The 16,518-nt window shown below is 40.7% G+C and overlaps 1 protein-coding gene across 2 annotated transcripts in view; it reads right to left on the reverse strand.

Annotated features, from left to right (window-relative positions):
- PATJ (PATJ crumbs cell polarity complex component) overlaps window positions 1-16,518 on the reverse strand; it is a 422,851-nt gene that overhangs the window by 129,112 nt on the left and 277,221 nt on the right. For both annotated transcript variants that reach the window (XM_023187375.3, XM_023187368.3), the window contains exon 29: window positions 13,151-13,242. In XM_023187375.3, coding sequence (XP_023043143.2) covers window positions 13,151-13,242 — 92 coding nt within the window. The remainder of the gene's footprint in view (window positions 1-13,150; window positions 13,243-16,518) is intronic.

The following is a 16,518-nucleotide window of genomic DNA, read 5'->3' on the forward strand; positions in this document are numbered from 1 at the left end:
CAAAACTCAACAGACTTAAGACATAAAATCTATTGCACTGAGTATAAATTATACTCCAACTAAAAAATAAATCCATGATAATGTGTAGTACAAGACAACTACGTTAGCTTGGAAATGAATATAAGCAAAGGCACAGACAGACCAAAGCAAAGGTATGGATTCTATCACTGATAAGATATAAGTAAGATACAAAACAACATAAAACCCTGGTTTCTCAAGCTTTAAAACTGGGATAATGTCTAATATTAATAGAATTGTTAGGAGATAATGTAAATGTCAAAGCACCAAAGCACACTAATAGAAGTAAATATTTAATGTTTTATGGCTTTGTCATGTTAAATCTCAAATGCTTAAACTTCCAGGTGCTACGTCCTCGGTTACTATTAATTCACTGAGCCATCAATCAAAAAATTTAAAACATCACTGAGTCTAATGCTTTGACTCTAAAGGCTTTATTCTTCTTTTTTCTTTTAATCCCATAGTTTCCATCCTAATTCATGTCCTTTTCATGTTGCCTGGTCTATGACAACAGTATCCCTACTTGTTTTCTTGTTCTGCTTTCTCTGCATCTGAATCCATCCAAATTGCTCCCTCTCAACTGTGAAAACTACCCCCTGGAACCGAGCCTGAAAATAACCCAACATCAATGAGTTCCCTCTATGGATGTTTGTTTTGCCTGATGTATAGTTACTTATTTGCATGTCTTTGTAGTTGCTGGAGAACTTCTTACTTAACTGTATGACCTTATACAGCATATGACATACAGGAAATGCTCAGTAAATCGTGAATTGCTGATGCCATTTGGACTCAGTTCTTTCCTATGTAAGTCTACCTAGCTAGCATTAAATATTAACTAACTCTGGCTATACCCACTTCTCCAACAGCAATCGCTTGCTGCTTTGAATTTCTAAACTGCTTATGTGGCTTGTCTCAGTAACTTCATTCTATTCTTCTAAGAGCATTTCACTGTATTTTTGGATGCACATATATGTCATATACAGCAATTTGTTGATATAACATATTTATTCTTTATGCCTCAAAGGTGTAACCATAATTCAAACTATAATAAGGGATTTCATTAACATGTTATTTGATAGCCCTCGACTAATTCCTTAGGATAAATATGAGATACTCTAATATAAACTCGAAAAGAATACTGTAAATTGTTGCCAAAATAAAAATTAGTGGTCATGAGGAGAACATACTTATGCTTCAGGGAAACACAACAAGTCCATGGTGACAATTTATGAATGATGAAAAATAAGACATCTAATGTAACGGGCTGTGTGTGTATATTTGTAGAACGCCATAACTTTATCAGGATATGAGATATTCCTAAGAAGCATTTCTACCTCTTCTAAAAGCAAGAAAGTGTGTTTCATCTTAAAATTCATAGGGAATTTCAACGGACCCCAAATAGCCAAAACAGTCTTGAAAAAGAAAAAGTTGAAGGTCTTACCTTTCCTTGATGTTCAAACCTACTGCAAAGCTATGGTAATCAAAATAGGGTGGTACTGGCATAAAGATAGACATATTAACCTATAGAATAGGACAGACAGCCAAGAAATAAATGCTTGTATACATGTATGTATATATCTATTTTGAGACAGGATCTCACTCTGTCACCCAGGCTGGAGTGCAGTGACATGATCATAGCTCATTGAACACTTGAAGCCTCAAATTCCCAGGCTCAAGCGAACCTCCTACCTCAGCCTTCTGAGTAGCTGGGACTACAGGTGCAGGCTATGATTTCTGGCTTTTTTTTTTTTTTTTTTTTCAAACACAGTCTCCCTCTGTTGTCCAGGCAGCAGTATGGGTGATGTGATCATGGCTCACTGCAGCCTTGACCTTCCAGGCTAGAGCAATCCTCACACCTCAGATTCCCAAGTAGCTGGGACCACAGGTGGGTGCCACCACCTCGGGCTAATTTTCTTTTTGAATTTTAGTAGAGATGAGGTCTCGCTATGTTGCCCAGTCTGGTCTTGAATTCCTGAGCTCAAGCAATCGTCCCACCTCAGCCTCCCAAAGTGCTGGGATGACAGGCGTGAGCCACCACACCCACCCTGTATATAATTCAGTGATTTTCAACTAGAACACCAAGACCATTCAGTGGAGGAATGGATGATCTTTTCAACAAATGGTGCTGGAAAAACTGGCTATCTACATGTAAAAGAATGAAGTCTTCTGAGTGAAGATTACACAGATGGGGTGCATCTGTAATCCTAGCTGTTCAAAAGGCTGAGATGGGAGGATGGCTTAAGCCCAGGAGTTTGAGGCTAAATTGTATTATGATCATGCCTATGAAGAGCCTCTACTCTCCAGCCTGAGCAACATAGATCCTCAACTCTAAGAGAGGGGAAAAAAAGAATGAAGTCATAGCCTTCCTTTACACCATATATGAAAATAAACTCAAAATGAATCAAGGGCTTAATATAAGAGCTAAAAGTATAAAACTCTTAGATGAAAACATAGGGATGAAATGCTTTGTGACACTGGATTTGACAATAATTTCTTGAATACAACACCAAAAGCGCAGGCAACAACAAAAACAGACAAATTGGACATCAAAATAAAAGCCTTGTGTATATCAAAGGACACAATCAACAGAGTGAAAAGGCAACTTATGAAATAGGAGAAAATATTTGCAAATCATATATCTGACAAGTGGTTAATATCTAGAATATGTAAAGACTCCCATAATTCAACAACAGCAGAACAAACAACCTCATTAAAAAAATGGGCAAGGGACTCGAATAGACATTTCTATAAAGAAAACACACAAAAAGTCAGTAAGCACATGAAAAGATAATATCACTAATTCATCAGGGAAGTGCAAATCAGGCACATCAAAATCACAACGAGATACCACCTCACACTCGTCAGGAGGGATACCATTAAAAAAAAAAAAAAAGGAATGTTGGCAAGGTTATGAAGAAACTAAAACCTGTGTACGTTGTTGGTAGGGATGTAAAATGGTACAGCAACTATGGAAAACAGTATGGAGATTCCTCAGAAAATTAAAAATAGATTAACTGTAGGACTCAGGAATTCCATCTGTGTGGTACATATCCACAAGAATTGAAAGCAGGGTCTGGAAGAGATATCTGTATATCCGTGTTCATAGCAGCATTATTTACAGCCACCAAAAGGTGGAAGCAACCCAAGTACCTATCAATGGATGCGTGGACAAACAAACATGGCACAGACACAAAATGGAACATTATTCAGCCTTAAAAAGGTAAGAAATTCTAGCACATGCTGTGACATGAATGAACACCGAAAATACATGCTAAGTGAAATATACCAGTCACAGAAGGACAAACACTGTATGAGTCCACTTATGTGAGGTACCTAGGACAGTCAAATTCAGAGACAGACAGTAGAACGGTGGCTGCCAGGGGCTGAGAGGAGGGAAGAATGGGGAGTTATTGTTGAATGTATACAGAGTTTCAGTTTGGGAAGATGAAATCATTCTGGAGATGGATGGTGATGATGGTTGCCCAACAATGTGAATGTACTTCAAGCCACTGAACTGTGCATTTAAAATGGTAAAGATGGTACCTTTTGAATTATATGTTATACTCGGTTGCTTCCACCTTTTGGCTACAGTAAATAATATTGCTATGAACATGGATATAGAAATATCTCTTCCGGATCCAGCTTTCAATTACTTTGGATGCATACTCCACAAGTAGAATTGCTGGGTCCTGTGGTCAAATTTTGTGTTATTTCATCACAATTTAAATTAACTGAGCAAGAAAAAAAGTGAAAGTGTGATGAAAATACGTTTGAATTATTTAGAATGTCACTTAAAATCATGATTGTCTTCAGGGTGCTCTGGGCCTGCCTCTTGGAAACGTCCTTTCACCAAATCCATAGGATCTCATTTTATGCCAACAAAATATCATTTTATCAAAAGCAGAAGTTATGTGCCTGAATTCAGCCTGGATTGTTGAGCAGGCTGACTTTATTTACTGCAACTCATTCTAAAATGATTACAACTACAATCTAGTGCCTGGCACATCATTTAGGTGCATGTGCACGTACACACACACACACGAATGTTGAATAAATGAACACATCAACACAACTAACAAGGCCTGGATATTGCTTTCTGATTGGACTAAATCTAGTGGTCTAAGCCATCTCAGGACAGTGAAAAATAATCTCTATACTTCCTGTATTAATTGGAACACGACACTGAATTAACGTTCAGCCAGGAAAGCTCCATGTAAATGAGCCAGAGGTCATGTACAAAACAAAGCAAATCATTCTATCTCAACAGGAAAATTCCTTTCCAAAAAGATTCCAGGAGATACTCCTAACTGTATGAACAGAGGAAACAGTTCCAACTCACAATTAGAAGAAACTACCAAAATAGCTGAGTATGCTGAATCGGAAATAAAAGTCCAATGACAGTGGAATAATGAGTTCTATTTACTTGGCACTTCAAACAATGTCAATCACTAAGGAGGGCTGTGGGGGAAAGCAGTATCTAGACCCACATTTCACACAGGAGGCCCCAGGCATGTTCTAAATAATTGTTGCCAGTTGCGCAAAGGAAAAGGTGGGTCATAAAATATTTGGCAGTGCAGGCTGGCAGGAGAGTTGATGTGGGAACTTAGGACTGGATGAAATGGATAACTTAGCCTAATAAGTTTATCAAAGAGAGCCCTTTTTTTTTTTTCTTTTCTTTTCTTTTCTTTTTTTTTTTTGAGGCAGGGTCTCTCTCTGTCGCCCAGGCTGGAGTACAGTGGCGCTATCTCAGCTCACTGCAACCTCTGCCTCCTGGGTTGAAGTGATTCTCTTGCCTCCGTCTCCTGAGTAGCTGGCATTACAGACGCATGCCATCATGTCCAGTTAATTTTTGGCATTTTTAATAAAGACAGGGTTTTGCCATGTTGGCCAAGCTAGTCTCGAACTCCTGGCCTCAAGTGATCAGCCCGTCTTGGCCTCTCAAAGTGCTGGGATTACAGGTGTGAGCCACTGCGCCCAGCCTTCCAAGAGAGTCTTTCTAAAAGGTAGTACAGTAGATACTCTCACCCATTCCCCTCTTATTCCTGGCTGGCAAATCCCGAACATTCAGACACACAGACCTTAATATGCAGCCCTCACCATAAGGCCATATGCTGGGATTCCCACCCTCAGGGACAAACTGGGACAAATCCTGCCTGATTGCTCTTTGATAATCATGGTAATCTCATTTCAAGAGGCAGCAATGGTTTGGCAATGGTAATGAGTCATACTGGAGATCCTTAGTAGAGACTTGTTCAGAGGCCTTATGCTCTGCTAAAGTCATCTGAAGGATGAAAAACTCAGAATTCTAAGGCTAAAAGTTTACAAGTGGCAGGAATATGCACAGAGGAAACCAAACGTCTCACTCTGGTTGCTGTAATTTGTTCAGATAGTGCTATTTCTTATCTGTTCATTAAGATTCTTTGATAGTAAGCAATAAAAATAAATTTGGGCCAACTTAAGCAAAAGAGAATTTACTGGAGGGATACTGAGCTCTCACAAAATTGACAGGCTATAGGATCAGGCTTGGGACAGTTGGGAACTAAGAGACCTCCAGAGGACAAGGAAGTAGGAAACAGAATGATGTAGCAGGAGTGTCTGGCCAGGGCACTGTGGCTCTATGAATAAACACCATTCATATCAAATTACTCACATCACTTGCTTCCAATTCTATGCCTCAAGTATCATATTGCCCAAGTGTGAGACACATTGACCACCCGCTGGCCACACTTTGGCAGTGAGAGAAAGAACTGGCTCCTTCAGCTTCCACAGAGGGAGACAGGTATCTAGATGTACTGTTTCACTGTGTGTGTGTGTGTGTGTCTGTGTGTGTATTGGGAGGTGGGAAGTGGGGGTCTACCCAAGGAAACAGGAATTCCACTGGGCAAATAGTATAAATGTTGACCAGCAAGAAAGAAAAAAAAGCAAGCTCACATCATCCCTGATGACCATCCCAATTAGTTGTCTCTGAGTGCCGAAAGAGGTGAAACAAATAAAGGCATAATTCCCATAAGCGAATATATGCAGGTATTATATTAAGGAATGGAAGTAGCAAAGAAAAAATTACCAATTCTGCCCACGAAAGAGTAAAACTGAGTAGACCAATATCAACTTCTGAAATTGAATTGGTAATTAAAAAAAAAACCCTGCCAACCAAAAAAAGCCCTGGACCAGATGGATTTACAACTGAATTCTACCAGACATACAAAGAAGAACTGATACCAATCCTACTGAAACTATTCCAAAAAAATCAAGGAGGAGGGGCACCTCCCTAACTCATTCTATGAAGCCAGCATCAGCTGACACCAAAATCTGGCAGAGACACAACAAAAAAAGAAAACTTCAGGCCAGTATCCTTCATGAACATAGAAGCAAAAATCATCAACAAAATATTAGCAAACCAAATTCAGCAGCATATCAAAAAGCTGACCACCACCAAGTAGGCTTTATTCCTGAGATGCAAGTCTGGTTCAACATATACACATCAGTAAATGTGATTCACCACATAAACAGAATCAAAAGCAAAAATCATATGATGATCATCTCAATAGATGCAGAAAAAGCTTTTGATAAAATCCAACATACCTTCATAATAAAAACCCTCAACAGACTACACATTGAAGGAACACCTCAAAATGATAAAAGCCATCTCTGAAAAACCTGCAGCCGACATCATGCTACCTTACAGAATTCAAAACAATTGACATACACAGCTATACTTACCCAATGATACCTTCCTAAAGAAGGATTGCTTCTCTCCTAGAAGCACATGTCCAGGTATTCTGATTGGGTACCCAGTTGTGGAACCTTTGGGTTTCTACACATCCTATGACTTTGTTTACTTATCCTTTGAGTCTTAGCCTAAGCATCTTTCTCTGTGACATCTTCCCACAGACCCCAAAGACTACATCAGATGCATCTCCTATATGTCCCTACAGCATCACAGTACTTATATCACTGGATAAGTACTAGACTATTGTTTATTCTCTGTTTCCTCCTTTCAGACAGAAATTGTGCTCTTTCCATCACCAACCCCACCGCAATAACACACGTAGGTGTTCTGTAAACACCTGCTGAAAAGATGAATGAATGTTTCTTTACGAAAGTTAAACTCATGCTTATGCATGCATTCTTTTTTCCTGTTTATCAAAACTAGATCTAATGAATCAAGAGCACAAGAAGGATTTTTATTTTTATGTTTTTTGAGATGGAGTTTCACTCTTTTTGCCCAGGCTGGAGTGCAATGCGTGATCTCAGCTCACTGCAACCCCCACCTCCTGGGTTCAAGTGATTCTCCTGCCTCAGCCTCCCAAATACCTGGGATTACCGGCACCTGCCACCATGCCCAGCTAATTTTTGTATTTTTAGTAGAGATGGGGTTTCACCATGTTGGTTAGGCTGGTCTGGAACTCCTGACCTCAGATGATCCGCCCGCCTGGGCCTCCCTAATGCTGGGATTACAGGTGTGAGCCACCATGCCCGGCCAAGAAGGATTTTTAAAATAGGCATCCAAGTTGCTTCTTCAGATGGTCATCTCCTTAAGATGACTCTGGCATTCACATTAACTTCAAGCAATATCGTCTTTCAGGGAGATGGCCAGAGGACAACGAGCCACACTATATTTTCAATTACAAAAGCAAGTCATATGTTCAATCGATACAGGAAGGTGGAGCCCATGGTGAGTCCACTTTTACTCAGTGGGGCTTGACAGCTAGCACTAAATCTTTCCAAGGATTTCAGTTTCATCTCATTTCCTTTAGCCCCAGGAGTTTTCACACAGTACACATTTTCCACATGTAATTAAGTAAGGGAGAGTGAGTTGTTATACATGACATTCAAGTTTTGATAGTGGGGGAAGGTATGACAAGAGCTGCAGGCAAGATCATTAATCTTTTTGGATCCCTGCACTGCCAAATACAGCAATTAATTCATTGTGTTAATACCGTTCTCCTCCTGTACTTAAATTGGTGTGCTCACACGAAGGGGAGAATGCCAAACACGAAAACCCACAGAACTGAATGTAGAGTGCATAGCAAGCACCCAGATTGTAATACGCATCTGGATGATACGGAGTTGAATAATTTAGTGTATCAGAGACCATATGTTTAGAGTACAATTTCCAGGATTGTCCAAAATCTAATGATGTGAAAAGGAAAAGGGAAAAAGTGATTATGTAAGTCATGTATAAATAGCTGCAACTTGCTAATTTGTGCTAATGACCCACAGAGCCCTTGCCAATTACAGATGAATTAGTATATGAATAAATACAAGTGTTAAAAGAATATGACAAGGACCTGATCACAAAATGTACATTGCTATAGACTAAAGGCCTTAGTTAATTAAAATGTTGCTTGCAGCATATTTTAATAGCTTTCTGTGATTACTGCTAATCATTCTCTAAAACCTGTGGCCAGTTCCCATTTTCATCTCAATTGTCAATAAATTTGAAAAACAGTTGCCAAGGTATAAAAGCCAAAATTTTCTGTATAATGGAAAAGCACAGAGAATAATTTCAACTAAGGAAGGAAATTTTGCCAAATAGAAGTGCAAATTGTAAAGAAATACAATTTATAAAAACTAGTTTTCAAAGTTACATTATAACACAGTACAAGCTATGCAGAGTTCAAAAGACAAGCAAAATTGCATCTGTGGTGCTGAGATGATTTAAGTGTTAACTTTTGGAAACTTGATAATGAATCGAATTTTAACTTCTTCAGGATTTGATTCTAAAACAGGCAAAATCAGGACTCTTATAATAAATAATTATTCAGAATCACTCCTATACATTTTTTCTCCCTATTAAAGAAGACATTAAAAAAACCTAGCTAATTTGGGAAAGTACTGGGAAGAGGGGCTGAGGTATGAGGAATTTTGTAAAATACTGAGTTACAGAAATATAGATTTTTCTTTTTTTTTTTTTTTGAGACGGAGTCTCGCTCTGTGGTCCAGGCTGGAGCTCAGTGACCACATCTCAGCTCACTGCAAGCTCCGCCTCCCGGGTTTACGCCATTCTCCTGCCTCAGCCTCCCGAGTAGCTGGGACTACAGGCGCCCGCCACCTCGCCCGGCTAGTTTTTTGTATTTTTTTAGTAGAGACGGGGTTTCACCGTGTTAGCCAGGATGGTCTCGATCTCCTGACCTCATGATCCGCCCGTCTCGGCCTCCCAAAGTGCTGGGATTCCAGGCTTGAGCCACCGTGCCCAGCCGAAATACAGATTTTTTAATCCACAAAATGAAAACAATGAACTTACTATAATTGTTGCCTTTGGACAATAAGTAACCTAGAACTGCTTAGTAGGAGCAAAAAGGAAATTCATTCAACAAAGCTTTCTGAACACTCGTTATATGCTATACACTGTAATTGAAAGACCATGCAGGAAAGGTTCATGCTACAGTCTGAATGTTTGTGTCCCCTCAAAATTCATATGTTGAAACTGAATCACCAACATGAAGGTATTAATAGGCAGGGCCTTTTAGAAGGTGTTTACGTCATGAGAGTGGGGCCCTCATGGTGGGATTACTGCCTTACAAAGTAGGCTCAAGGGAGCCCCTCCTGTTACGTGAGGATACACGGAATAGATCTATGAAAGAGCAAGTGGGCCCTCTCCCAGACACCAAATCTGCTAGAGCCTTGATCTCGAACGCTGTAGCCTCCAAAACCGTGAGAAATAAACTTCTGGGCCAGTCCCAGTGGCTCACATCTGTGATCCCAGCACTTTGGGAGGTTGAGGTGGGCAGACCATTGAGGCCAGGAGTTTGAGACCAGCCTGGCCAACACAGTGAAACCCCATCTCTACTAAAATACAAAAAAAATTAGCCGGGCCTGGTGGTACACACCTGTAGTCCCAGCTACTCGGGAGACTGAGGCATGAGAATTGTTTGAGCCTGGGAGGCAGTGGCTGCAGTGTGCCAAGATCGCACCACTGCACTCCAGCCTGGGTGACAGAGCAAGACTCTGTCTCAAAATAAATAAATAAATTAATTAATTTCTGTTCTTTATAAGACACTTGGGTATTTTGTTATAGCAGCCCAAATGGACTAAGAATTAGATTACAGATTTTAAATGTACATTGATACTTCTAAATTGCTTAAAATCACTTCCAGTAAATAAGCATTCAGTAGCATCCTTAATTTTGTGTATACCATTGATTTACTCAACAAATTCTTTTCTTGATTTTGTTCTGTTCAATGATCAAAATTGAAATAATCAGACTCTAAATTGATGGAGCTTTACTACTATGATTAAAATTCTATTCAGGTTTCTCTTCTGTCTTCTAAATTATTTCAAATCATTTAACCTTTCTTTATTGAAGGAGGAGGGTTTTATTTCCCAACTACACAATTGCATTAAACTATTTCCTTTGGACTCTATTCAATTTTCTTTTTGCTCTTTTTAAAATTGCACAGCCCATGTGGGTAATAAAAGCCCCACATGTGCTGAAGAGGTAAGTAATGTTGATAACAGCTCTTGTGGTAGCAGCCATCACTATGTACTAAATACCATGTGCAGATGCTAACCCTGTTAAGTGCTACATACATCTTCTCATGTACTAGCCACATAGTGTGGTGTTTTTTTTTTTTTTTAGTTTTTTTTTTTTTTTTTTTTGAGACAAGGTCTTGCTGTCACCCGAGCTGAAGTGCAGTGGCGTGATCATGGCTCACTGCAGCCTCAACCTCCTTGGCTCAAGCAATGCTCCTGCCTCAGCCTCCCAAGTAGCTGGGACTACAGGCCACATGCCACCACACCCGGCTAATTTTTTTACTTTTGCACAGATTGGGTCTCACTGTGTTGCCCAGGCCAGTCTTAAACTCCTGAACTCAAGCCATCCTACTGCCTTGGCCTCCCAAAGTGGTGGGATTACAGGTGTGAGTCACTGCGCCCGGCCCCCACACAACTTTATGCAGTTTTCAAGTCTAAACACACTACTTTTGTGGACTTCTCTTAATGAACAACATCTGAATCTCTTGAGTGCTGACCTCTCTTCAAAGTCTACTCAAATTTTTTTAAAATCAAGTAACTCTAATTTTATAACCCTTGCCAAAAGAAAGGACAAGAAAACCAAAAAGGAGACTGGTGTCTAACAGAGGATGTCAAAGGAGAGTAAGGATAAAGGGCTCATCTTAACATACAAAGATATACGTGAAGGAGGAAGCTTTCACTCTCTGAAAATAGAGTAAAAAACCAGAAAGCCAGAAAGTGCCACTAGATGGGAGAAAAGGATGCTAATAGAGGATTTCCTTTTTTTTTTTTTTGAGACATAGTCTCGCTCTGTCAACCAGGTGGGAGTGCAGTGGTGTGATCTCGGCTCACTGAAACCTCTGCCTCCTGAGTTCAAGAAGCAATTCTCCTGTCTCAGCCTCCTGAGTAGCTGGGATTACAGGTGTGCGCCACCACGCCCGGTTAATTTTTGTATTTTTAGTAGAGACAGGGTTTCACCATGTTGGCTTGGCCAGGCTGATCTCGAACTCCTGACATCGTGATCTGCCCGCCTCAGCCTCCCAAAGTGCTGGGATTACAGACGTGAGCCACCATGCCTGGTCTTTTTTATTTGAGATAGAGTCTTTCTCTGTCATCCAGGCTGGAGTGCATGGTGCGATCTCAGCTCATTGAAGCCTCTGCCTCCTGGGTTCAAGCAATTCTCCTGCCTAGCCTCCCGAGTAGCTGGGAGTAGAGCTGTGTGCCATCACACCTGGCTAATTTTTTGTATTTTTCAGTAGAGACAGGTTTCACTGTGTTGGCCAGTTTGGTCTCAAACTCCTAACCTCAGGTGATCCTCCCAAAGTGCTGGGATTACAGACGTGAGCCACCGTGCCTGGTCCTGATGCAGGATTTCCTCAGGAGCAAAGTAGAAGTGGAAAGGAATATTTCAATCCTTTGCACTTGCTGAGAATAAAACCACCTCCTAATCCCAATGGTCCTTGGGAACGGACATATCTTACTGCTGGTAACTAACAAGACAGGGATGAATAATAATGATTGTCATCATCCTAAAATAGCAGCTAACATTCTTTCACCCCTTACTCTATGCTAGATATTGTATTGAGCATTTTCAATTTCTGAAATATCACAATGAATGCGGGAGGTGCTTTATTATCCCATTTTACAGATGATACCTGAGTCCCAGAAGGAAAAAGAAGCAGAGCTACAGTGAACATAGAGGGTTAGGTACATGACCTAAAAATAATTCAGATTTACTTGTCATTTCAGTCCAATAAAGAGAATCAAACAACCTCATTTCTACTGCTGATGTGGCAATGTTGGCTACAAACAGTCAGATCCCTAATTCTGATTTACTTGTACCATGAGGGCTCAATCAGCTTGCAGGGAAGGTGTGAGTAAATGTGAAGCCCCAAACACACAATACAACTCTAGGCAGCAGTGCTGACATCTTCTCTACTCTGGGCTTCTCACCAGCACTCTTACAAGGAAGTTCCTAAAAATGTCCTCAGTTCTATTTTCTTGTTTATTCTTTAATGAAGACATTAATGATTCAGCAAATGTACCAAATAATAGTGACAGGAAGAGAAGTTAGCAGGTCTCATTATATTTATATACAGGATAAATGGATCCAGAAAGGGAAGAATGTTTTATAACTGAAATATAAATACTAGCCTCAGCTACCGATTCTATCCTGTGAAACATAAGCAAGTAAGAAAACTTCATAATCAAAACAATCAGTACTTTTCTTTTCTTTTTTTTTTGAGACAGAGTCTCACTGTCACCCAGGCTGGAGTGCAGTGGCACAGTCTTGGCTCACTGCAAGCTCTGCCTCCCGGGCTCACGCCATTCTCCTGCCTCAGCCTCCCGAGTAGCGGGGACTACAGGCGCCCGCCACCACCACGCCCGGCTAATTTTTTGTATTTTCAGTAGAGACGGGGTTTCACCATGTTAGCCAGGATGGTCTCGATCTCCTGACCTCGTGATCCGCCCGCCTTGGCCTCCCAAAGTGCTGGGATTACAGGCGTGAGCCACCGTGCCCTGCAATACTTTTCTTGAAGTGACAGTTACAAAAGGAATATATGTTTTTAGAAGGAACAGTGATTTCGCTAGACAAATCAAAGATGACATAGTCTTACATTAATAACATCTTCAGAAGAGGTCTTTGATTTTGCAAAACCAGATCTAGCAATCTTACCTGATGAAAACCAGCTTGACCTTTGACGGGGCAGTCTTAATAATGGCAGATGCATTTTGGTGACTTCTTCCATACAGAATCTGATTGTTTATCTGTTTGGGAAAAAATACAATGTACTTAATTATACATGTCTGCAAGTATATACATATATACTTGGAATTAAATGATAAAGTCTACTGTTTTTTTTTTTTTTGAGACACTCTCACTCTGTCATCCAGGCTGGAGTGCAGTGGTGCGATCTTGGCTCACTGCAACCTCCACATTCTGGGTCCAAGTGATTCTCATGCCTCAGCCTCCTGGGTAGCTGGAATTACCAGCATGCGCCACCATGCCTGGCTAATTTTTTTGTATTTTTAGTAGAGATGAAGTTTCACCATGTTGGCTAGGTTGGTCTTAAACTTTTGGCCTCAAGTGATCTGCCCGCCTCAACCTCCCAAAGTGCTGGGACTACAGGCGTGAGCCACCGCACCCGGCCCTAAGTCTACTTTTTTTTTTTTTTTGAGGCGGAGTCTCACTCAGTCACCCAGGCTGGAGTGCAGTGGCACGATCTCGGCGCACTGCAACCTCTACCCACCAGGTTCAAGCAATTCTCCTGCCTCAGCCTCCTGAGTAGCTGGGACGACAGGTGTGCGCCACCATGCTTGGCTAATTTTTGTATTTTTAGTAGAAATGGGGTTTCACCACGTTGCCCAGGCTGGTTTAGAACTCCTGACCACGTGATCCACATGCCTTGGCCTCCCAAAGTAAGTCTAATGATTTTTAAGTGGGTATATTAGGACTCTCAAATGCTAAAAATCTTAATATTCTCTGTAGTAGAGATTCAAACAGTAATTCTAAACAGCTATCAAAAATCCTTAAATTCAGTTTTGACTACAGTTAATGAAGAACATACAGTCCTTTATCCTTTTGCTAAACTTCAAGAAAGCAGTAGTTAAGCCTGATACAAAAAGTTTACGACAGATATTTCATTTCCTACAGCTTTCCCAGATTATTTAGAAATGTTGAAAACAGACCAAATTGTGGTATTCACCGGAGCTCTGGAGAGCCCATTAAATATGATTTTGTAAACATGTCAAGGTTATTACATAACATAAATTTTGTTACTGTAGAGAAGGTAAATATTATGTCCCTGTTTTTAGTCAAATTTTAAACCAACTACACAGAAAGATTTTACTGAATGCCATCAATGAGCCGTCTGCTCATATCCAAGACATGGTAGAATTTTAAACTTGATTGAATCTACCAAAAGATGATCTAAACAACATTTAAATTCTAAATTTCTTTATTCCAAATTTTCCCACTGATAAACTATGATGATAGCTGGAAACTCTCTTACTTTATTTCACCCAGTTGGTAACAGCTCGTAGTTTTGACTTTTTTCCTTCCATCTCTTTAAAACGTAGTTAATGATCGATACCTATACTATCCCTATTCAAGTGTGACCTTGACAATCTCTACTATTTAAGAGAGAGTATAGTGTGCCATATAAGGGATAGTAAAAGGAGTTGTAATTAGCATCTGATTTGCTCTTGCTGTCTCTGGAATTTTGCATTTTAAGACACACCTGATGTTCAAGACATCTAAAAACATTATTATTAGTTTTTTGGTCAAAATAGTTATAATGAGAAAGCATATAGAAATGAACAATTTAAAATATGAAATGAAAATATAGTATTTTCAACTGTCTGAAAAGCGGCCCTTCCGTCACCTTTCCTAAGTGGTAAAGCTGGGATTCATATCCAAGGCTGATGGAAAGACCAAACTTGAGCTACCTCCTCACTCTGCCTCTTATTTGATCAGCTTCCGTTCTGCAGCAAAATCATCAATCTCACTAGGCACAGTGGCTTACGCCTGTATTCCCAGCATTTTCGGAGGCCAAGGGAGGCAGATCACTTGAGGTCAGGAGTGTGACACCAGCCTGGCCAACATGGTGAAACCCTGTCTCTACTAAAATTACAAAAATTAGGCTGGACGCCTATAATCCCAGCACATTGGGAGGGCTAGGCGGATGGATCACTTGAGGTCAGGAGTTCGACACCAGCCCGGTCAACATGGCGAAACCCCATCTCTACTAAAAAATACAAAAATTAGCTGGGCATGGTAGTGCATGTCTATCGTCCCAGCTACTTGGAAGATGAGATGGCGCCACTGCACTCCAGCGTGGGTGACAGAGACTCTGTTTCCAAACAAAAATAAAAACAAAAACAAAAAACAAAAATTAGCCAGACATGGTGGTGTGCACCTTTAGTCCCAGCTACTGGGGAGGCTGAGACAGGAGAATAGCTTGAACCTGGGAGGTGGAGGTTGCAGCAAGCTGAGATTGCGCCACTGTACTCCAGCCTAGGTGACAGAGTGAGACTCAGTCACACACACACACACACACACACACACACACACACACACACACAATCATCACTCTCATAGAAAGCACCGATTTCCACACTGTCAGTTCTCTGTGCCTCAGTTTCCCCTTCTCTAAAAGAAATCTAAGTACCTACCTCACAAAGCTATTGTAAGAATTAAACAAGATGATGCCTTTACATTTTATTTAGAGTACTCTTGATACCCAAAGGATTTTTAAAACTACTCATCTTTGCTATTACGTTTCTTTTTCTTTTCTTTTTTTTTTTTTGACAGAGTCTTGCTCTGTTGCCAAGGCTGGAGTGCAGTGGCATGATCTCAGCTCACTGCAACCTTTGCCTCTGAGGTTCAAGCAATTCTCCTGCCTCAGCCTCCTGAGTTGCTGGGATTACAGGTGCCTGCCACCAAAGCCTGGCTAATTTTTTTTTGTATTTTTAGTAGAGACGGGTTTTCACCATGTTGGCCAGGTTGATCTTGACCTCCTGACCTCAGGTGATCCGCCCTCCTCGGCCTCCCAAAGTGCTGGGATTACAGGTATGAGCCACTGTGCCCGGCATACGTTTCTATCCTTAGTATCATGCATTTAAAAATAAGTCCACTATCTATATATTTTCTCCTAACACTTTCAGAATTTAACTTTTCTTATATTTGTATCTTCTTACCCACTTAGCTACAAGGGAAATGGTTAAAGAAATCGTGCAGTGGCCAGGTGCAGAGGCTCACAGCTGTAATCCCAGCACTTTGTGAGGCTGAGGCCAGTGGATTGCCTGAGCTCAGGAGTTCAAGACCAGCCTGAGCAACATGGTGAAACCCTGTCTTGACAAACAATATAAAAATCAGCCAAGTGCGGTGGTATGCACTTGTAGTTGCAGCTACTTGGGAGGCTGACGTGGGAGGTTCACTTGAGCATGTAAGGTTGAGGCTGCAGTGAGGCAAGATTATGCCATTGCACTCTAGCCCGGGCGACACAGTGAGACCCTGTCTCAAAAAAAAAAAAAAAAAAAAAA

This window comes from Piliocolobus tephrosceles, chromosome 1 (genome assembly GCF_002776525.5).
Source record: "Piliocolobus tephrosceles isolate RC106 chromosome 1, ASM277652v3, whole genome shotgun sequence".
Taxonomy (NCBI): domain Eukaryota; kingdom Metazoa; phylum Chordata; class Mammalia; order Primates; family Cercopithecidae; genus Piliocolobus; species Piliocolobus tephrosceles.